The sequence below is a fragment of the Cololabis saira genome, chromosome 23 (assembly GCF_033807715.1).
Source record: "Cololabis saira isolate AMF1-May2022 chromosome 23, fColSai1.1, whole genome shotgun sequence".
Lineage (NCBI taxonomy): Eukaryota > Metazoa > Chordata > Actinopteri > Beloniformes > Belonidae > Cololabis > Cololabis saira.
In genome coordinates, this window is record NC_084609.1 from 16,121,230 (window position 1) to 16,145,496 (window position 24,267).

General features: G+C 39.2%; 2 protein-coding genes across 3 annotated transcripts; both read left to right on the forward strand.

The window, feature by feature from the left end:
• The first annotated feature begins 3,380 nt into the window (after positions 1-3,380).
• Positions 3,381-24,193, forward strand: LOC133423911 (CD9 antigen-like). 2 transcript variants are annotated; one of them, XM_061714238.1, is made up of 8 exons: positions 3,381-3,533; positions 17,112-17,214; positions 19,834-19,931; positions 21,457-21,531; positions 21,613-21,714; positions 21,819-21,908; positions 22,341-22,424; positions 23,681-24,193. In XM_061714238.1, exons 1-8 carry the CDS (start codon positions 3,465-3,467, stop codon positions 23,744-23,746), a joined length of 687 nt encoding a protein of 228 aa, XP_061570222.1. In that variant the 5' UTR covers positions 3,381-3,464; the 3' UTR covers positions 23,747-24,193. The 2 variants fall into 2 exon arrangements, with proteins under 2 accessions (XP_061570222.1, XP_061570223.1); XM_061714239.1 differs by lacking the exon at positions 3,381-3,533 and adding an exon at positions 11,931-12,088.
• LOC133424127 (ubiquitin-related modifier 1) lies at positions 9,466-10,150 on the forward strand. Its single transcript, XM_061714559.1, has one exon. The coding sequence runs from the start codon at positions 9,540-9,542 to the stop codon at positions 9,843-9,845; it is 306 nt and encodes a 101-aa protein (XP_061570543.1). The 5' UTR covers positions 9,466-9,539; the 3' UTR covers positions 9,846-10,150.
• Positions 24,194-24,267: the final 74 nt, after the last annotated feature.

Consider the following 24,267-nt stretch of genomic DNA (forward strand, 5'->3'; position numbering starts at 1 on the left):
ATAAATGGAAATATTCAATTAATTTCATTAAAGATCCACTGTAATCATTAATAATCCCTTATTGTAATTTTCACAGGAGGTGACAGAACTGTTTAATCCCTCTAGATAATTTTTCTAAGCTAAAAGGCCATAAAATGAGTTTTTTATACTCACTTAAAATACCGGTATGCATATTTGGCAGTTTTCTCCGTTTAAACTCATGACACACTATATCACTTGACCCTCGGGTACAAATGCATTGCTTTCTGACATTTCACACGTAGAGCAATCATTTTAAGGATCAATCTAATTTGATTAAGACGAAATCCTTTTTAGGCTAAAGTCACTACTGGATAAAGTTTTAAAGGACTCCGGTAGAAGTATGTACATAGATTTATATAGAAAAATGTAAATGTGTAACCTTTTTAAGAACGGGAATTCGTGTCTTATTTGTTTTGTTGTGAGTGATATTTGGGTTGGATTGTCTTGCATGTCTGCGTCTGACCACTAGAGGGCAGTCGATCACAGATAATCTTCAAAGCTGATAGTAAACAAACCTCAATTCGTCTGGTGAATTTTAGATAAACGATATCTAGATAATTATCTGTTTTGTCTAAGAAAGTTTTATCTTATGCACACCTGGAAAAATACTGAAAATATGTCATCATCCCCACGAACTCATTCCCATCTTTCTGTCTGCGAACTCTCACTCACAGAGGTTTTGGTCATAGCTGCGACTTTGAAGGGGCGCTTTGTGAACTGGTAAAAAGAGGGACACACAAGCCAACACACATCACGAAGGAGATGAAGGCAGTGTTGTTTTAGCAGTTTTCTGAGAGGACCACACTCAGTCTTTTATGCAGCCCAGTATAAACAGTGAGACACTGGAGAAAAACGAATTTTAACCTTATTAAGGAGGCTGCTCAATTGTTAAGCACTTACTGAATTCGCAAGGAGTCATTGAAATGCAACATTTTAAAAATTATTAGATGGAAATAAGTCACATTTGTATTTTTGATTTGAAAAGATTGCTTCAATTTCAATTAAATATTTTAAGACAGAAACTAGGAAAATGTACACTTTGAAGGAAAACATTATTTGATGCAAAATCTCAGTCTAAGTATGAACTTCTTGAGAAATTAAAAAGGACAGTGTTGCCACTTGAAATGTATTGGTAACTTAAAACAACAGATAAGTGTTTTTAGATATTTATAATAAAGATGAAGTGTTTGCAGTTTTATTTATCTAGTTGTGATCAGCTGGATTGCACCGCACTCCCTTATCATCACCATCACTGGCTGTTTGTGCGCAGCTGTGAACAACAGTGGTGGGCTGACTGCTCACACTGCTGCCTTTGTCTTGCAGAAGAAGGAGAAAACAGTTGCATTTCCAGCACAGAGAAAGAGAATATACTGTAGCATTGTGACACACCAACACTGGTTTTGATTGGTGGCTGACCTTTATGGCCTCATGAAGACTCACTGAGGTTTCAAAATAACCACTTGCTACTGAAACCAGGATTTTACAGCACAAATTAGCCAATTTGGGGCTATTTGGGTTACAAAAAAACATTTACTTCCTTGTGTATTTAATTGCAGACAGTGTAACCAATGCATGTCATGTATTTTGTCATGTATTCTTCTATATGCATTTCAGGCTTGTAACACATTCCAAAAAAGGTTCTTGCCCCATTGTAATGTTGCCATTTCCTCTGAGATCACTCTAAAGGCCTCCTACCGACTCAGGCAACGATGAGTTTCAAATGTTATTATAGTGCATTCTTTCTGCAAGCACATCTTGAGGTGTGCAACATAACAACTGCCATGGTTGCATTCTTAGTGTCAAAGTCTCCACACTTTAACTGTTATGACTGTTTTGGTCTGCAGGCATGTTAGTCGAATACCTTACCTTCCTCGTCCTCCTCCACTTCAGTGATGCCTTTGTTATGTATCCATATTGTGCTTTTGCAGAGTCTTAAAAGGTATGCATGCATGGGCATGGGACAGGATTATTAAAAGGATTCTTCTCTGCCAGCATGTTAATGAAAGCCACATTGGGTTAAATGTGCTGTTGGGGTGCAGAGTGGGTTTGGGCTTGAAATAGACAAATGGCATTGGCCCTATATGGATTCAGGATTATGGACCCAAAATGGGATAACCGGGACAATTAAACCCATTCACTCCAGGATCATTTTCTCTCATAATTTGGGTCTGGTACCCTTCCAATTCACAGCCATATCCACCAGTACAGAACATACCAAATATTTGGGCAGGAAGGAAGCGTCTTGCTGTGAGCTTACAGTACCACCAAACCATTTGTAGCTTCACCCTTAACCTTTTCATTGTTCCTGGGTTCTTTCAACACTGAAGCTTTCAGTATTTCTGCCTATATTTGATATTTCACTTAGTATAATTTGCTTCCAGTTATTTTGTGCATATATTATAATCAGAGGTGGTAGTAACAAGTTACATTTACTCCGTTACATTTACTTGAGTAAGTTTTGGGAAATGTTGTACTTTTAGGAGTAGTTTTGAATCACTATACTTTTTACTTTTACTTGAGTAGATTTGTGAAGAAGAAACTGTTACTCTTACTCCGCTACATTAGGCTACGTTGAGCTGTTACTTTTCTTTTATCCCTTTTATCCGCGTACGCGTCAATCTCATGACATCACTGGGTAATTCTTTGGGAAAAATATTTGTTTTTGCATGTTTTGTCACATATACGCAGACTCAAACACACACATTATATTTATATGAGTTCATGGGCTTGTTCTACTTCTACCTGATTAAAAAAAAAAAAGTACAAAGGCTTAAAATGTTGTGCTACTTGTGCTTAATTTCTTTTTTTATTCTGTTATTGTTTTATTTATTTTATTATGTATTTAAGTACTTGAATTTACTTTAAGCTATTTTTTTATTAATTTGAATGTATCTTATTATTTTATTGATTTAATTTGCCTGAAGATGATTATTTTGTACTTTTGTCTGTTTGAATGGTTATGTTAAAAAAATAAATCAGACGTTACTCAACAGTTACTCAGTACTTGAGTAGTTTTTTCACCAAGTACTTTTTTACTTTTACTCAAGTAATTATTTGGATGACTACTTTTTACTTCTACTTGAGTCATATTATTCTGAAGTAACAATACTTTTACTTGAGTACAATTTTTGGCTACTCTACCCACCTCTGATTATAATGCTCTAATTTTAAAAACCAATCATTCTGTCATTTATCATAAACAGTATATAAATGACAGAAGAAATGTGCATAATAAAAGACAAGAGGGATAAAGAAAGCTCTCTTGGGCGTCTGTGTGTGGGTGTTCTCCTCTGTTGTGCTGTTGTTGTGCTGACGGAGCCGGCCGAAGGCGCACGACCTCAGCCGAGTGATGCGGCGGAAGCGAACCAGAGAGAGACTGTTATAAACCCGACAGTTACATTTGACCGTCTACGCGCACTAACTCCATAAAAGACGCCGCAGGGATGGCAGCGCTGAGCAGCTGGGAGTTGTGCGTCAAGTACTCCCTCTTCATCTTCAACTTCGTCTTCTGGGTAAGTAACCTACATTAAAATGTAAAGTGTGCGTCTGTGTTTTATGAAAAATCTCTACTAATGTACCACCAGTTGTTTTTAGTAAAGAACGAGGGAGAAGTCAGTTCCTTTTTTAACAAACAATTAATAATACAGCATAGACTACTATAAATATTTTGTGGAAGTTTTAACTTTTAGCTGCAATATTTCCTTCCTTTTTTGTGTAGAAATAGTTGAAATCGAAAAATAGATTGAACCTTTCCATCCAGAAACACTGAAATGTCTTAAAAGTGATACAGCTCTGATCTCATTCAACGCTTTTATAGTTTGACAGACAAACTGGTTCAATCTGCCTATAAAACCACTAACAAGTAGTTCTTTTTTGTTTGTTTATTTAAACTGTGGCCCTTTGTGGCCCCTGTGCATGTACACATTTCTCAAGCATCTTACACATCCTCTTACTAGTCTTGCGTATATTTCATCAACTCCTTTTTTTTCCAGTTGCCATATCACACAGTTTATTTGTTGAAGAGCTCTTGTGGCCTGGTTTATGTGGGACCAGATAAAAGAGCTTTAACAATATCTTAGCATAAGACTGATATGTATTCCAAACATAGCATTGAAGTCCTGGGGAATAGAGAAATGTCTCACCCTCTTCCAGAGATCGTGATATCATCAACTGGCAATGAATTGAAGCACTGAGGTCTCGTGATGTTCTGTTTAGTACACACTCTAATTTGTACACTTACAAGTCACCTTTTCATCGGCTGGCCAGTTAGTTTGAAATAAGGTTAGGCTACTCATCCACTGACTCAGGCACACCTAAGCCACCGGCCACTGTTCTTTGTCCACTCTGATGGCCTCGTATTTGGACTCTTTAATACTTTGACATACATTTAAGTTTCTTAATCTCCCTTCCAACACTTTGCTTGACAACTGATAAGAGTTGTACGTGCAAATACAAAGTGTCTGGTTTCCTGCAAACATGATGATGCAAATTGTGAATGTCTCCACTTTGGTTTGGGTTGTTAAGATCCCTTTTTTGGTGACCTAATCCATGCTGCCATGTTTAGATGGATGGATGGATGGATGGATGGATGGATGGATGGATATGTACTGTAGCTGTGTAGATGTATCCTCTCTATTATTGTCTTTGAAACTTAATTGATGTTATCAAATAGTTGTGGCTTCAATCCTGATGCGGTGTGGAGTATTCTAGGGTAGACATGCATCTTGAACAACTGAATATATTTGTAGCAACAAGTATGAACTGAATTTTTTTTTCAGTTTGATTGGTTTAACACAATTATTTTATTTCATTTTTTTGTACATCTAATTTACATTTTAGGTCCCTGTTAACTTGAAGTTTTGCAAACATCTAGGTTATTCACATCAGCTGTGACTTATTCTTATTAATTAACTCTTTGATTATTTTTTTTTTCCCAATTTCTCTGGTTATAACTGGTTATAATTCTGACCTTAAGAAGAATTTCTTCATCGTCCGCTCCCAGACAGAGTTTTCCACTCTTTGTCACTGTGTTCTTCAGATTGTTTGGAAATAGCCCTGTAACCATTATCGGATTGCTGAGTAGCAGCGTTTACTTCTCCAAGATCAGTGCGGATGTTTTTTCCTCCTTGACATTGTGCAAACAACCACTTGAGTCATCCAGATCAGTTAACTGGAAGCTCCTGCTTTTCATAGAAGTCCTTATCTTCTCTGAGTCAAGTAAATTTGATTAGCAGCACCTTTCTGCCACATATCCCTTTAATTCATATAATATGTTAAAGCAGTGTGAAAAACCAAGTACAGCTGGGAGTTTCAATATGATATTGAAACTCCCAGCTGTACTTGGTTTTTCACACTGCTTTTTTATTTTGGTTTATTCTTGTTTGGAAGTGACATGGGTAGTATGTATTTTATTTATTTAAGGTTGTATTAACTTAATTTTAAGACACAGATGGAAAAGTAAAATCTTTATTATTGGCTTCCAGGGGGAAGCTTTCTTTGGCTTGTACAGGTTCAGAAATTCCATCAGGGGGTACTGATGAGTCCATTCTGTCATTAAAATACAGCCAGGATGTGGAAATGATGCTTTCTCTCCTTGCTGCCTTACAAAAGTCCTGAGAACCGATGAATCTTAAAGCAGACTGAATCAGAATCAGAATCAGAATCAGGTTTATTATTGGCAGTTTAGAAAAACTGTTTTTGACTTCGGATACACCGGCGGCGACACAATGGTATTATGCGCCAATCAAGGACGATTGATCAGATTTTTAATGTCCACAAATTTGATGTTTTCAATGAGGGCAAATTGACACTTTTCAAACAGGAATAGACAGGAGGGAGGTAGAATTAAGGACAGGCTGGGAGAGAGGCAGGAGGCAGAGACACAGCGCTACTGTTGTTGGTTTCACTGGGTCTACTGGGAACAGAGAGCAGCTCCAGTTACTTCAGAAAGCAGCAGTCCCACCCCCAGGTTGTTTCCCTTTGAATACCCTATAATACACAACCTATACCATAATGTGTAAACAGGGCGTTCTGTCCTCTGTGTCACAGAAACCTCCCAAGCATTGACAAAGCTTAAATTCCAGTAAGGAAGGATGATTCTTTGTTCTCACAAACAAGTACATTACCCTGCAGCTTGCAAGACACCAAAGGTTGGGAGTTTGTCTTATCCAAATGCTTCTCTGTAAACAACCCTCTTCTACTCCTCAGAATATCTTCGTCATTTACATGTTACAAGTCCCACATGTGCATAAATATGGAAAAAATGCAAATGGAAAAATCCTGACTTTGGAATCCCCTCTGTGCATAGTTTTGGACTCTTAAAGCACACAGAACACTTAAGACAGACTAGCAGACGTGGGGCAGGACAAACGGGTCCCCAGTACAAATACCACCAAGGGGATTTGAACTAATCTAAGTTCCCATGTTCTCCCTGGGCACTCCGACTTCCTCCCGCAAGTCAAAAACATGTTTGGCCTGACAAGTGTGAGGCCTTGTGATGGATTGGAGGCCTGTCCAGAGTGCACCCCTTCTTTATGTCCAGACACAGCTGGGATATGAATGAATATGTAGGAATGAATGTTCCTATTTACTCCTAAATAGAAATAGGCAGGTATCGATAATGGATGTTACTGTGAAGGTGCAGCTCTGCACCCCAAAGGTTGGATAAGGTTGGCTGTAAGTTTTAGTCCAGGTTGTTTCCTGAGAGAGTTAACCCCTGTTACCTGCAGATGATCCATGCAAAATCATCACAGCAGTTGTTGCCTGGCAACAAACACAACACTCACGCATTCATGATCTCTGAGGATTCAAGTGTCTTTCTCTGCAACTCTCTGCAACTTATGTTTGATTTTAAGATAACTTTGTTCTCCAAACCTTTTTCTCAGTGAATAACTCCAATTGGTTTTTGCTTTAAGCCAATGAAGGTTGCTTTGGTCAGTAAAATACCATAAGTGCATGTATGAATCAGTCCACTCTTTAGGGTCAGGAGGATCTGCTGGAGCCTATCAGGCCTCTGGGTGACAGATATGGTACCCTGAACTGGTCACATCGCAGGAGCACACATAGACAAACAGACTGACTCCTTTGGGCAATTTATAATCACAAATTAACATAACATACTTGGACTAGTATTTAGACTGTGGGAGGAAGCTAGTCTTGAGTCTAGACGTATACCTGGCAAGTTTAAATTTGGTGTGCAAGTACATCTTTCTAGATGTGGGTCTGGTCTATCAGGCTGGGATTAAACTGGAGTCCTTTGAAGAAAAAACCCACTCAAGCACGGCCAGATTGTTCAAACTCACAGAAAAACTTGTTACATATTCCGCACGAACAGCAAAATGTGTTTTTCTTTGTTCTTTGTTCTTTTTATCAAAGTGGCAAGGACAATAACTACGCTCGTTCTAGACGGGACATTTCATACTTCATGATAAACTCAAGTGCAGAAGTCCTGGAAGTCCTCAAAGGACACTCCCACTGCAGCACACGTACAGGGCTGCCACATCACAAGGGAAAAATACACAGTCATTTGAATGATGAATATATCAGTGTGGAGAAATCTTGTGGTTACGTCATGAAGAATATGAATGTCTGAATCAGTGCAAACCATTTTAAACCATCACAGCAAAAGTTGAGATCAGGGCGACAGATCAAGGAGGGGAGCGTGTGTGTGTGTGTGTGTGTGTGTGTGTGTGTGTGTGTGTGTGTGTGTGTGTGTGTGTGTGTGTGTGTGTGTGTGTGTGTGTGTGCATGTGAGATATAATAAAATGTACCCCACTTTTACAAATGTCACATCAGTAACCCAGAAGCAGGCAGTACTCAATGACAGAGTTATCCAAAAGAAATGAGTTGTGGTGTGTGTATAGTGTGTACAGTCGGTACAGTACAATGAGCGGCTGCACTGCAGGGAATTGTTTTCGCTTCCTGCCTCTAAACTGGTTACATTTCGTGTCGATACTGCTGGTGTTGGGCAAAGGGGAGAAAGCAGACATGTACAGGCCCAAGACAAGCCACAGCTCCGAAAACAAGCTCCAAATACCCACAACTTCCTATATTTGAAAGTCGGTTATATTACGTTGAACTGGCAACCCGCACAAGTACCGCAGTGTGAACAACAACACAGCGACAGCATTGTGACAAAGACAGAGATGATATATTTTGAGGTATATATGTTTGAAGTGGAAAAAGAATAAATATTTGTTGATACTAAGTGCGACTTCTGAGGAGAAGGGGAGAAAAAAGAGTTTTTTTTTCTTCTTCTTTATTGACACAATAAAACAACATAGAACAGTAATTAAACATCTTCTCGTAAGGATCATAAGAAACTTAGTAGAGCTGTCAAATATAGAGCTATATAGAAAAACAATGAACTATATATTGAAATAAAAGACAAACAGGGGTTTTTATAAAGTGCAAACTATAAAAATATCACAGTATTTAAAATCAGGCAAACAAAAGTGCCAAAAAGAGGAGCAAATACTGAGCCATGCATCAAAAAAGCAGGAAACAAGATATATCGTCACAAATCTTTTTAGCCATTTTGTTAGAGTCTATTTTTCTTAGGGATAAGAAGTATAATTTAAAATAATTTAAAAACCAATCAAAGGAGGGTTTTCTATTCCTCCACTTACTACAATGAATATGATATTTACCCATGAGAATAACTATATTTATTATGTCAGATACATTCGACTTCAAGTTATCTATATAGAAAAAAATATGAGAGATATCAAAGACTGGTATGTCCTCTATTCTAAGTAGTAACCAGTTTCTTAATTCTAACTGGACACAGGATACAGGAAAAACATGTTCTAAAGTTTCATCTGCTACATTACAGAAAGCACATTGATCAACTTCGAACTTGACTCTTTTTTTTAAGGAATTCTGCAATTCTAGAATAGGGAGAAAAAGAGCTGGAGCACAAACTTTTTTTTAATTTTTTTTTATTAACAATTGCAAACATAACAATGATAACAAAACTTCACATTATGCAAATTCACGTCGAATTATAACATATAAAGAGTCAAACTCAAATAAGAAACAAAACAAAAAGCACAACACATTACAACCAGCCAGGGGGGATGAAATTATAACAGAAAGCCAAAACATTTACATACATTTATGGTTTTGATTGCCTTTGAATTATTAGAAAACTTAATAGAGTCCAGATACTGTTTTAATTCGCAATGAAAAGTAAAAAAGAGGGTTTTTGCGTAAGAATTTAGATTTGTGGATGTGGAATTTTGCGAGGATAATCAACAAATTAATAATAAATGTTTCCTTTGATCTAATTGTGAGCTGGAGCCATGGATCTAAGCTGGAGCACAAACTTCAGCGTCTGCGGAGGAGGGTGGGTGACGTATCAGCTTCTCCGCCTTATCCACGCCCACAGATAAAATATGACGTCAGTTTCTCTGTTCTCGTGGAGTAACCTCGCGAGAACTGATGGGAATCTAATCAGCAACCTTCTTCCTTCCGTGAGAGCACGTTTCTAACACAGACACCCCTGCTGCTCCAACATTATGGCAGCGCCCGTAGCTGTTCATCTGGAGTTTGGAGGCGGAGCGGAGCTGCTTTTCAGTGGGGTGAAGGAACACCGTGTGACCCTCCCGAGCCAGGAGGAGCTGTGGGACCTGAGGCAGCTGCTGGTGTGGATCCAGCGGAACCTGCTGAAGGAGCGGCCCGAGCTGTTCGTGCAGGGAGACTCCGTGAGGCCCGGGATACTGGTGCTGATCAATGATGCGGACTGGGAGCTCATGGGAGAACTGGACTACAAACTGCAAGATCAAGACAACATTGTGTTTATTTCAACTCTCCACGGAGGATAAATGTCCAGGGGAACATGTATCCATGACACATATATAATGTTCAAGCCTTCTCTCAGCCATCACATCCCAAACATCCTCAATGGATGATGGTGTTTAGTGGAATGAAGAGAAGGGGAAAAACTGGAACTCTACAGAACTTTTATTTTTATTTTCTAAATTGAAGCGGTCATATTAAAGGAAATGTTTTGTGTAACCAGAAAAATACACATAAATCTTTGCAGACCATTAATCGTCTTTGAGATCTTTTAAAAGCGCTCTATAAATAAAACTGATTATTATTATTATTATTATATAGGTAGGCTATTTTGCATGACACACTATATATATATATATATATATATATATATATATATATATATATATATATATATATATATAGGTGAATAATACACATACATACATGTACAAACACGACTATATGATAGAGAAGCAGATTGTGTAAAACAATAATAAACATATCCATATATATCTATCCATAAACATCTCCATATATATATATATATATATATATATATATATATATATATATATATATATACACACACATACTATGGCATGCCGTTCAGGAAATTAATCTTTGAATATATGGAATGAAACAAAAAGATTAATTGAAAGAAAGATTAATTTCCTTAACGGTATGCCATAACACACACACACACACATATATATATATATATATATATATATATATATAAAATAAATGGTTCAAATATGTTTTTTGTTACTTGAAAATTTTAAAATATGTTTTGTTGATGAGAAAATATGTTTCTCTATTTTCCTTTTTTTTAATAGGGGGGATATATATTGTTTTTCGGCACTACCTTGTTCTCTATAGCTGATATAACATGAATTACTCCTATGTGGGATCAATAAAGTTATTATTTTTGCCATCTGAGAAAATTAAATATATTATATTTGGTGCCTAACGGTTTCCCAAGTATATTAGTGCGTGTGTGAATGAATAAATGAGACGTAAAACTTTCCTTTTCTTTGTAGAAAGGCGCTTTATGAAAATAAGTCAATTTACTTGTATTAGTTTACAGCGCAGTCTTGCCACATCCAATATGGCGGCGACGTTGACGTATGGCAGCAGCTCCATGGGGCGTCTACGTATATATGTGTATGGTTCTAACCACCAAGCTACCTGCATCAATGTGTGGCTGTTATGTTATTAAAAAAAATAATAATATGGCAGAAACAACAATATAAAGGTCCAATAAATAATCTATCAATTCCAAGGGTCTGACCCAGGGGCGAAAATCCCGTTTCATAGTTGGGGGGGGGGGGGGGGAGACAATAAACAGTAAACTTTTAGAGAATAAATCCAGGGGGGGACAAGGAATAAAAGTTTTAGCCTTCCTTTAATACAGCATTTTGACATTTTCATCTCTATCTCGCAAACAGGCAGAAGACCTTTCTTAGAGCAATACAAAACAAAGGTATTAGGTGGAAGGTGGCAATAATACAGCACATCTGACATAATACACTGCAAAAACCCAAAATCTTAACAAGAATATTTGTCTTATTTCTAGTTAAAATGTCTCATTTTTAGTTAAAAAAAATCTCATTACACTTAAAACAAGACTCATCACTGGAAAAAAACAACAATTTTCACCTGTTTCAAGTAGATTTTCACTTAAAAATCTGCTAGTGGAACAAGATTGTTTTGCTTATAAGATAAATCTTGTCGCGCTGGCAGATTTTTCTACTTATTTCAAGTGAAAATTTACTTGAAACAGTTGAAAATTGTCATATAACAAGTTATTTTTCTGGTGATGACTCTTGTTTTAAGTGTAATGAGATTTTACTGTTTATTATTATTTTCGATTTCGGTTTCGGCCACAATTTTCATTTCGGTTCATCACTACTAAATACTACTGCATTGTTCCAAAATTATTAATTCTGTCTCAAATTATTCTAGGGGGGGACAGCTTTACTAACGGGGGGGAATGTCCCCCCTGTCCCCCCCGGGATTTTCGCCCCTGGTCTGACCTAAGGAGTCTTGCATGGTTTTGCACTCTAAGCTTTAGGATTGCTTTCAGCTGCTGCCGGCAGGGGGACGGCTCAGGTGAGCAGGGTGTGGCTGGCTCACACAAAAGTCCTCCTGCTCCCTGCTCTGCCCACATACCTCAGCAAGGACTCGTGTTTCTGCGTGTGAGCAAGCTCCAACTCCCGAACCGAGAACCATGAAGGGAATACAGTGCGTCAAATATGTCATGTTTGCCTTCAATTTCCTCTTCTGGGTATGTACGTTTATATTACTGGAGTCACCTGGGAATATTCGCGTGTCTTGGTTTGGAGCGTATTTGGGACCTTTTCACCGCTTGTGGACTGATTTATGTGCGTCCTGGTGCCCATCTGCTGTATTTGAGTTTAGATAAATCACCTGCTGAAGCTGGAGTCGGTTTGGAAATGATTTCTTCGCCGTGACGCCAAGAGCGACTGTTGCGCAACTAAACTCTCTAAACGCATCTCTTATGCCGCGTTCCATTTGTCCTCGGAAGTGGGGATTTCCCAGTTACCAGTCGGATTTTTCAACTGGAACGCCCCTCGTAGTGGAATTTCCCACTGGGAAAGTGGGAGAGTCTTCACCACCCCCGAGTTCAGATTCCAAGATGGCTGTCCGGGTTGTAAACAGTAGAAGAGAGCTCTGTAAAAATTCGTAGCACTTCATTCTAGTTTTGGTCACACTAAATCAGTCGTATACAAGTATTGTTCGGCATATATATGCTGCTATAGTGTAATTTACATTTTTCATGTGGTATATGCGAACTACAAACTTGTTTACCTACTTTGTAACTGGAACGCTGATAACTCGGCTGTGACATCATTCCCAGTTCCGAGTTCCGACTTCCGAGGTAAATGGAACGCAGCATGAAACCACGTCTCGATCTTTTGTTTGAGGCTCTCAAATATCACGGTTAAACTTTATATTAGTGTAAGACTACCTATTACTATTTTTAAGGACGACAGTGCCAAACTTTTCACTACATGTTTTCTTAATTTGTTCTTTTAATGGTGCCACTAAAATATTTAAGTAGATATTAGACTTTGTTTGTAGTATGTATGAATGATAGAGATCCTTATCACTGCTGTGTAGAAAAATGTGCTTTTCTATTATTGTTTTTACTAGTGTCTTCCTGGGGTTTAGTGAAATGTCGGGCATTCTTGACAGACACAAGAATTTGGTGGTTGCTTGTAGTTTTGTTCACACTTTCATAGCTGCAGGCTTTAGGAGGTGAAGTCATCCACACCAGTCCCTATTCTTGTGGGTGTTGCTTATTTTTCTAAGGTGGGTTGTTTTAAGGAAGTACAAAACAAGTCATGCCGTTATTTATTTAATTTAATCTCAGGTGGATTCTAGATGACTCTCCCTGAACTGATAATTTAACTGGAGTTATTTCTGATGCACAAAGATGACAGTCGAGACGGTGGGATGACGTGGTGTACTTGCCTGTGGCTCGCATGTCTACACTTAAATGAGCAATCCCCCCACACTGGAATAATTGCAGCTGCCCCACCTTCATAGTGTAAAGAGAATAATACGTTGAAGGATCAAATGTGTGCTTTGTGCTCATTATTCTGGGAAAGATTGCAGATTTGGTGAAACGACATAATCTGATCTCTGCACGTCACAACTGTTGGATATGAACAAACTGAAACCGAGCTATCAGCGTTTTGTGACGTCAATCAGCCCGTTGTCAGTGGAAGTGGCTTCTGATAAATGGGGAAATTGGTACAGCACAGTCTGTTTCGAACACGTGCCAGCACATTGTAATCATGAGCTATGCAGGATTTTTGTTCTGAAATGGACAGACTGGACTGGATGCATGTCAACGCTTCAGAGTCCCTTCAGATGACAAGTGGAAGGAAATCCTTCCCTGCTGAGTTTAGACCAGGGGTCGGCAACCCAAAATGTTGAAAGAGCCATATTGGACCAAAAACAAATATGTCTGGAGCCGCAAAAAATGAAAAGTCTTGTATCAGCCTTAGAATGAAGACAACACATGCTGCATGTTTCTATATTAGTTAGAACTGGGGGAAGATTTTTTTTTTCATTATGCGCTTTGCGAAAAAAGTCAAAATGTTGAGAAAAAAAAAATTGAAATTTCGAGAAAAAAGTTGAAATTTTGATAAAAAAGTCGAAATGTCAAGATTTATGTTGAAGTACAATCTTGAGACAAAAGTCGAAATGTCAAGAAAAAAGTCGAAATGACGATAAAGTCGAAAATGTCAAGAAGTACAATCTTGAGACAAAAGTGGAAATGTTGAGAAAAAAGTCGAAATGTCGAGAAAAACGTCAAAATTTCGAGAAAAAAGTCGAAAAATATCGAGATTTAAAAAGGAAAGGAAAAAAAAGGGAAAAAAAAGGTCAAACATCTTTGGAAAAAGCTCCAGGAGCCACTAGGGCGGCGCTAAAGAGCCGCATGCGGCTCTAGAGCCGCGGGTTGCCGACCCCTGGTTTAGATGATCAGGGTTTCCTGATGGCAGAGGTTGGGCTGGAGTGTCCTCAGCAGCTGAGACTCCTGACCTGACTGATCTGCATGTCATGACCTGCTCTCATTCCCACACTTAACCGGGCCACATGTGCAGCCCCTGTGGGAATGGACCGGGGCAGGTGGCTTTTAAAGTCTCCCACCCCCTGAGACGTGGTCAGATGTTCTTCACGTAAACCGTGATGTGTAGACTAACTCCAAGTTGTTCGAGTGTTTTCACACACACTCATTGTTATGACTTGTTTACATGTCATTTTCCCCGTGCGTTAATACCATTTTTGAGCCTTCTGCAGGGTCTGTGAACGACACACTTGTAACACGAAAAAGCAGAATTAGCCTTAAACGACATCTACTTTGACGGGTTAATCATTTGCAGTTATGTTCATGCCAGTGAGCTTCTAATTATCCCCAACTTTAAACTAAAGTCAGTTCCCACATTTAGTCCATCTTGTTTCAGAAAAGTCAACTGCTTCAAGTCAACTCCTTCAAAGATAAAAAAAAATCTGTGAACAAATGGTTAAAGGAAATGGTACATTTCAGTAGTGTGATTTAAGCATTTTAAAACACCCCTCATTTCCATAGTTTATTGCTTATGAAGTGGCACTGGGTCAACTTATCATTTAGTCATTGGGTGTTTTCTGTATATGAATAAACACACACAGGTACACAAATGCTTGACATTGTTTTACACTCATTAACCGTATTTTACACACGGGCTCTGATTGCAATTACTTAACGTTTTGACTCATTCAGGTTCTTTCTTATACACACTTATAAATGAATTCCCCTTTGTGGAGTAAAGTATTTTTGAATTGAAATCAGGAGCATACAGTTAACATACATTTGGCAGAAGCTGCAGCAGGCTGTGTGGCTTTTATTTCTAGCCTCTTTGCTTTTGTTAGCAACATAACATAAGTTATTTTCACTTGGGTTGCAGAAATTGCTGTTCTGTACTCTGTGGCGGGGGCTACATGCCTATTGTCCCCCTTCCCAAGGTGTGGGACCTTCTCAGAGTCCTTCTTGTTTTTCAAACTGAGTTAAATGAACACAAATGATCCTTCATTAGCTACAGTTGAAGGGTCACATTTTGAGAATCTCTGTTCAGATTGACCTCCTTGGGCCTGCTGTTAGATTTGAGCTTGTATTAGTCACTAGCCTTGGGATCTGAGCACACTTCTCGTAACTCCAGGTGTACGGTAGCCTTCAGTTGTAGCAACCAAGCATAATTGTAGGTCTAGATGAGACTTTAACCACATCTTTCTGTGTGTGTTATTTTTCCCTCAGCAGTATTCAAATTCATGATTATTAAGGCAGATTGAAAGCTGCAGAGGCTTTTCTCTTAAATTTGACTGAATTTGTTAAATTCTTTGGAGGAAGTGGATGTCCACGTAAGCATCCTGGACTGAGTGCTTCTACAACGCAGTAAACCTGGAATTAAATCCAGCTATAGCTACTGGAGTTCTCAAGATTTAGCTTTGTATTGCTTGTGCTCGGGCTTGTGTAACTTAGAAAGGGTTTTGTGGTTTCTAAAGTTTTACATAAAAAAAAAAGGAAGCAACTGTTTATTGAGGTGTTTTAATTATTTCCTGTACACAAACATGCTCGACTACCTTGGCAATAAAGCTTAACTGATGTTGGGGTGAGAGGAAATGCCAGCGTTAAAACGTTTCCTAGTGTCCTGGTTTACATTTCTGTGGCTTGAATTTGAATTTTGTGAATTTTATCACATAAACGGTGAGTCCAGTCACTGATCGTGTTCAGAGGATGAATCCTGTAGCGGCTTGTCCTTTTCTTTTGAATTCAAGTCATTCAGAGTCAAAACACACAAAGAAACAAGTCTTGCTGCCTTAATTCCTCTAAATACCTGCAATCATTGTTGCATTTCTTAGAGTACCGCTCAACCATTAAGGTGTGTTTGGACTCGGGGAAGAGGGGAATCCAAATATATTTGCCCTAACGATCACTGTGGCTACATATTTGAACAGTGAAACCCCGATCTTCGTAAACACTCCATGGGTTTTTTTTTTTTTTCTTGATGAGTTGTGGCTGTCTCATGATTAAATCAACAATGGCATGTTGACAGATTGTTGGGTGTGGTGGTGAGTAATTCTCTTTAACTTTTCCATTACCCAGATTGTAACAAACGTGAATTATTTGGAGCTGCAACCAGAGTTTAAAGGGGGTGTTGAGATTTCAAGAGCTTTTCTATGAATTTTGAATCAGACCGACTGTACTGGTCCAGGATTGATTTGATTTTTATTTATTCAAACTGAGCTCAGACTGTTTATTCAGTTGTTATCCTTGCATTTTTGAAGCGTATTGCCCCAAGTGACAAGTTGACACAAACTTGGAGTGGCTGATTTAGATATTTATGTCTGCGTTTTCGTCTCCAGGATTGTCAGTGACTGAGGGTCTGTGGAAATTTTGAGGATTCAACATTGCGGCTGAAAACATGGTTAAAAATTGCAATGGCAATATGATTTGCAGTATAGGAAAATAGTTGAGTATTTAAAGTTGGTGTGTTTATGCTTCGCAGCTAAAATTGACCCTCTAGTTTATTTTGCCCAAGTTTTCCCCACTCGTCTCGTTCCCTTCTGTCACGATGCATACACTGTTCATACGCATCTAAATTGGCATCTTGGGAAGCGAGGTGTCATCTGATTTGGCAAATACTGTGTAATATTGACTGTGCACATGTAAAATGATAACCACTGTTTATTGCAATGTCTTTTCAATTGCTGCATTGACGGTAAATGTGTGTCTTCCACAGCTGGCAGGTACAGCAGTGCTGGCCGTGGGACTGTGGCTGCGCTTTGACTCCAGGACCAAAGGACTGTTCGAAGGAGATGATTCTCCCTCTGTCTTTTTCACAGGTGAGACCTGTACAGACTACGGAAAACTTGGAGGTTAAAATGCAAATATAGTCTGATTCTGTTCCTGTGTGACATTGAGCAGCATTGTTTTCCACGGAAAGACTTTAAATTCGCATGAACAGGCATCATCTGATTACTCGTGCAGTGAACTGAATTTTACTGCTGTTGCGAGATGAGTTGGAATCAATTTAACCTGAATTTCACCGCAGTTATTCATTTTCATATCTGCTTGGTTTGTGGATCTAAAAATGGGAGTAAAGATTAATATTGAGTCACCTCTGCATATGTTGAAATTTGGAGGATGAGCTAATATATTTGAAGACATGAGGCAACATAGAAACATACAGGCTCGTTGAGATCCATTCAGATTTCACGTGTATTGCAAACTGTTAACTATTCTGCTAAAGTCAAAACTGAGAAATATTTGTTGCAACCAGTTATTTGGGTGTGGGGGTAAATATTGCAAGTCCTGACATTTACTAACACAGGTGAGGACAAACCCAAGTAAGGTGTGTGTTTTTGCCAGGAGGTCTTAATGTCTAGTTCCTCTTGAAGTGCACACTGCCGTTCTGCAACTCATTGCAAAAACAAAGGAGTCTGTGCACATCGCCTGAAGTCGAAGTGACAAAGCTCTTTCTCTGCTACTAAAACCTCCTCGTCTCCTTCCTTCACTTTCCGTTTGTGTGCCGTCCTTGTCCTTGTGCCATAATTCAGCACCTCGGGCTGCTGCACCTAGTCTGCTTTGTCCTGTGTATTTTTGGCTGCGAGCGGAGGTGGGGCATGCAGGGGGCAGCTGAGGCCGGCGGTGCTCCGCTGCGAGGCGAGCCCTCCATCGGTCACAACAGTCCACACACTGCCCTCATTCTTCACGGTGGGACAGATGCAGCTTTGTCTTGTGGAGGAATCGTCACAGAACGAGCGACTGGCTCCCTCCCATCTCTTTGTGTCAAAACTGATAATTGAAGTGGGCGGCGAGGCGACAGAGGACGGGCCAGAAATGACAAACATCTTAATAACAGCTTCGGAGGAAAGAAGCGCCTGATGCAAAATATTTGTGTGGCTGATGTTCTGTTCACATCAGTGTTGTGGTTTTGTTTCGTGCATTTAATGTATTCACATTAACCCAACAGATGGTAATAAAAACATCAAATTATTACCCCAGGCTGGAGATCACAGCACACTGTGGTGTTGCTAAACCCCCTGGGACTCAATTGGAAATGATCTGTGTAAATTTACATTCTGAAAGTAAACACGGAGGCAAACTGTCATTGTCTTGGCTTCCTTCTTGGTGTTGAATCAGTTTTGCATTCCTATTAAAGTGGTCACCGAAACTGGGAATGTTCCATCCTGAGTTGATGTGATTGTCATTCATGGAGCTGGAACTGGTTTGAGATGAGCTGACTGAGACGCAGCTGACTCTCATCCCTCTGAGGCATTAAGGTGATCTCATATAGAAATGTGGTGGTATAGGCTGACGTAACCACGGCAATAACTATGAAAAACAGACTATCCATCTGTTTCACTCACACAGCAAGGGAATTAAAGGCCCAATCCCAATACACCCCCTACTTTCTTTCACTAGCCCTACTTTCTACCACTAGCCCTCCCTCACTATCACTACCCCTAAAAAAAGAAGGGACAGATTTTAGGGCACTTGAAATCTTCCCAGGGGCCTGTCCCAATACTCCCACTACTCCTACTTTCAGCACCAGCACTAAATCAGGAAGCTGAGAGCCAAAAGCTGTTTTAATTTCAGCTGTAGCCCTGTTAATATGCCACTTAAGTTTTAATATTTTTTCAGGCGTAAAAGTAACCGTTAAGATCTCCAACCTGGGCTCAGTTTATCCAAATAACGCCTGTTAAGAAATTTGACCCGTCGTCCCGGGGGAGAAACCTGCAGCTCTGTGGAGAATTACCGCTGGCTGAAATAAATCATTTAGGAAGATAAATGTTGGTTTAATAGATGAAATCTAACAGTTGTAGCTACGCCTGTTACGAAATTTGCTCCAAAAATTTCGAGATTTCTGCCTGCCTGCTCCGGAGCTGATGTATGGGTCTGCATTAAATCGACGCAGAGCCATAAATCAGCCTTTATTCTGGCGTGATCTTCGCAACAACGGGCAAACGAGTGGCTATGTACATTCATTGAGTGAATATTATGAAAGTAAAATATATATTTCTCGCTAGAAATGTAATCAAAACGCATTTTTATGCAGAAACTAACTCAAAATATTGATTTTATTCACTAAAAAATAAGAAATGTCCGCCATGTTTTTTTTTTTTTATTCAGTCCGCAAATGACGACGAAAAGCATTCTGGGAAATTTTTCTGGCCCTCAACTAGTGTGCATCGGAAATCCCTCGATCCGTACGGCCAGATTCATAGCCACTACACTAGTTTTCTTCACTCCCCCTAGGTGAAAATAGGAATTGGGACACCACTAGCCTCACGGGAACGCGCAAAATTTCGGGGTAGGGCTGAAAACTAGGGGCAGTGGTGGTATTGGGACAGGGCCAAAGTCTGCCAAATCAAACTGTACAGTTTAAGTGTTTATACTAGCTAGGTGTGTTTGTATTTTTGTGTTTTTAAAGTTCCACTCGCATGTGTCTGTCATCGTAGGGGTGTACATCCTGATCGCTGCCGGGGCCCTGATGATGGTCGTGGGATTCCTCGGGTGCTGTGGAGCTATCAAAGAGTCACCATGCATGTTGGGACTGGTGAGTCATTCTTGTTCAAGACCACTCATTCAAGCGGATGTTTTGTGTCGTAACCAAGCAACAGTTTTCCTGTCTTTGTTAGATGAGTTTGTCCTAGAGAAAGGGATGCGTGTCAGTCTAACACCTCCAACTTACGTCAAGCTGAAGATGCATCAGCATCTAAAATGTGTTTTTGAATTGTTTGCGGGGCTGGAATAACTGACCTGCGTGACGACGTCCCTTCAAGTTGTTGATTTACATTCTTGTCACTGGCAGGTGGTAATTATTGGATGTAACTACAGTTCTGAGAACATTGCCACCCTCAGCATTACGCTGTGGACTGCAGTGCTTTGGAAAGAATTTAATCTGTTTTTGGTGACTGTACTTCTATTTTAGACTGAGTCAACTTCACTTGTTCCCTGTTCAACAAAACAACACTACATGTTCTCAGCAGAGCTCTGCTGGTCCTCGTTTTAACTTTAGCAGCACTCGTTTCAGATGTCTTTTTGGTAGAATGCTGTTAAATGAGGCTGTTGGAATAGATTTAACAGAATGGATGTGAAGAAATAAAATCATACGGTGGAATAAGCTAAAATGGTCAACTGTGAGATAACGTGGGCATATTTCAGTCGGCTTCTAGTCATGCTGATTCTGACCAATTACAACATGATTATGAAGGGCGAACAAGGCTTTAAAAGCAGTCCTCAGAAAACCTGAGGATGATGTCAGGCAGTACTCGAGTTGAGGGGGGATGGCATCCCCCCTGAAATAAAAATGGTCAAAATCATCCCCCCTGTAAAACTGCCATCCCCCCTTTCCATCCCTTATGTCATTTCATCAATTAATGTGTTTTTACTGCTATTTCAACATTTAGAGTCAGCACCAGAAAAATAACTTATTTGACAATTTTCACCTGTTTTAAGTAAATTTTCACTTGAAATAAGTAGGAAAAATCTGCTCATTACAAGCAATAAAATCTTGTTCCACATGCAGATTTTTCTACTTATTTTAAGTGAAAATCTACTTGAAACAGGTGAAAATTGTTGTTTTTTTCTGTGATGAGTCTTGTTTTAAGTGTAATGAGATTTTTTTTTTACTAAAATGAGACATTTTCACTAGAAATAAGACAAATATTCTTGTTAGGATTTTGAGTTTTTGCAGTGATCCATTTTACTTATCCTGTGAAGGACAGTCATATTGATAAGTTCAGAAAACTGTTTTTTATTGTTGTGTTTTGATGTACTTGATGTAAGCCCAGTGGATATTTAAAGCTTACAGAAGGCTGCATTTAACTGCTGCTATGTCATTCCTGCAGTATTGCTGCAGGTGTTTTGGTCAGTGCTATTATTTTTAATATATTATTTCCAATCAGCACAAATTATCTGTCCCCATATGATAAAATCCACCATCTTCCCTGATTTTTTTTTTTTTTTTTTTTTAACAACTCGAGTACTGATGTCAGGGGTTTAGTCTTAACGAATACAACTGACAACGACTGTTGTAAAACTGAGAGCAATACCATAAAATGTCCTGTTTTCTGGTTTAGTTCTTCTTTTTCCTGCTCATCATATTCGCTGCAGAGGTTGCTGCAGGGATCTGGGGTCTCTCCAACAAGGACCGGGTAAATAACACACATCCACACAATCGTGTTTATGTTCATATACGTTCATATTCACTGCAACCAATGTAACTCTGTGTGCAGGTGGTGGATGACGTGACAGAGTTTTACAAGGAGACGTATGCAAACTACCAGTCCACGAAACAAGAAGCACTGAAGGAGACCCTCCGTGTCATCCACTTTGGAGTGAGAACTCCCTCTTGTCTTTTTTATATTTTTAACTTTGTTCAATCAAGTTGTCAACTGACCACAAAGGAACAAATCTCTGAGCCTGTGGTTCCTCTTTGCAGCTGGAGTGCTGCGGTCCTACAGGAACAGTGATTGATGGCATCAAAGATATCTGCCCCAAGCAGGAGGGTCTGGAGCTCCTCATCACCAAGGTAACGCCTAATAGACACGGACAGCACTGACTATCTCTCATGAGTGACGGTTTAAATTCAGCCCGTTTTTCAAAATAAAACGTAAAGATTAGCAAATGGCCACATCCAGTGCTGTGAGCGTAACTCTGAATCACATGACCAATAAGCAGTGCTGTAGCCGAGGGATGCTGCCTCACTGTATGAGGTTTTTGAATTTAACAATTTTAATAGCATTCTAAGATAACTCATTAAACATTTTTGGCATTTTTCAGTTATTTTTAGTACAACTTTGTCTTTGATTTATGTGATCCAGAATCTGAGAGGAACCGCGTTTCTGTTGGACTAAAATCCAAACGTTGGATGTTGGGGAAAAAAAGGGAAAAAAAGTGCCGTTAATTCAGAGAGCTGAACAGATAACACACTTGACAATGAATCATTCACTCTTTCTGACAGAGCTGCCCGAACGCCATCGAAGAGGTGTTTAACGGCAAGCTGCACATCCTCGGTGGGGTTGGCATCGGTATCGGAGTCATTGTGGTGAGTGATTAAATGATGAAAATTAAGTCTCCACACTTGAGGATTAGGACAGTATTTGGTTACAAAGGTAAGATTTCCAGCATTGAGGGTCAAATCAAGCCAGTGTCATTTTTAGAGCTGAAACTGGGACGTGCGGTGGGCATTACTTTCATCTGTTTGAGAGGTTTCGTTGAAAAAAAAATACAGCAAAACTGTTTACTTGAGGTTTGTCAAACATTTTGGTTACAACACAAGTTGAAGCTACTTCCTTCGAACATTCATAATGAACATCCTTCCTGCTCACCTGTAACAAAACTTTAAAGTCAAAGCTGGTTGAAATGGAGAAAATTGTTTAGCTGAGGGTGATACTTGACATGAAACCAGGGGGGAAATATGTTTTTAGCTGTGTTTTCTGCTGTTGAACCAAACTATTTAAAATCAGCTTCCTGTGGTTATTTTGTCCACAAGTTCCTGGACCTCGATCACGTTGGCTCTTCCACTAGACAGGTTCACGCTCCCTGAAGGATGACTGTAGACGTGGGTTAAACTGAAGCCAGTAATAGTTTGTTTACAAGCCAATATTGATGCACAATTCCAATCTTTGTAAATGAAGGTTGATATTATTGACCTCTCAGAGGGTTGACTGTTTAAAGTGAAACTGCACTTGTGCAGGTGGATCCTTGTCAGGGACTCAGCTGCCATGTTTAGCTGAAGTGGGTTAATGGGGTCTGTGGGTAGTTTCAGTTACCATTTTTAAATTGTCCCCCGTTAACTTCCTCATGAGCAGCATCTTGTTTAGGTTTTTAAAGAGTGCTGAACATAGAAAAACAACTGAAAATGGATTTGGAGTTGAGAAACTGCATCTATTATTAAAGCGCACATAAAAATGGCTTCACCCATTATTGACTCATCCGAAGTTGGAACTTGGTGTTTAAATACTGCTTAAATGGAGATACTGGAGGTGTTGCCTGAATGAATTCAACCTAAACTTGTCAGGGCTGCAACTGATCTAAAGCAGTAAGACTCTATCAGAACTTTGTCTTTTTAAAACGCATTTATTTTTTTCTCCTGGAAATTTGAAAAAATTCTCATTTGAGGAACTGAAACACATTTTTGGTTGACCAGGTGTGTAAAATGTCATTAACTGTTTTTTTTGTTTTTTTTTTAAATGCGAGTTATGAAATGTAGATAAAATAGTTGCATACTGAACCCTTTGTTTTCTCTCTGGCTTGTCTGCATCACATGATTTATTGTGATCTCTGCCCTCATCTCTGCAGATTTTCGGGATGATCTTCAGCATGATGCTCTGCTGTGCCATCAAGAGGTCCAGGGACTATGTGTAAACTGCGCACACAGACAATAAAGCCATCTTCGAATCGACGTGTTTTTACTTTTCCAGCCTGCTGCTTCGAGCTTAAACCAGTTTAACAGAATGAGGCTCCCCTCAGTGCTCTGCTTGGATCCATACAGGATGGCCACGACGACCTGTGAGGGTATGGAGCCACCGCAGTCATGCCTTTATCCTCATTTAAATGAACAAAAGGATGTTTTTAGTTTGGTGCCACATTTAAATTTGCAGTGCAAAGGGAACATTTTGAATGCTACCGCCCAGTACTAGATGTTAGTATTTTCCTTTTTTTATAATCTCCTCGACCATTGTAATATCCCCTTGAGTTATGTTTATATAAAATAAAATGCACTGAAAGTTGAGCTGTGGAGTAACTGTTCTGTTTGCAGCTAATCGAATGTTTTACTTTTAAAGCTGCATGTGGGAGGCTTTTTTTTTTTTTTTTTAAGAAATGGAGTTTTATGCAAATATTTTCATTAACAGTTCAGATGTCTTTAAAATGCCAAATAATGAACT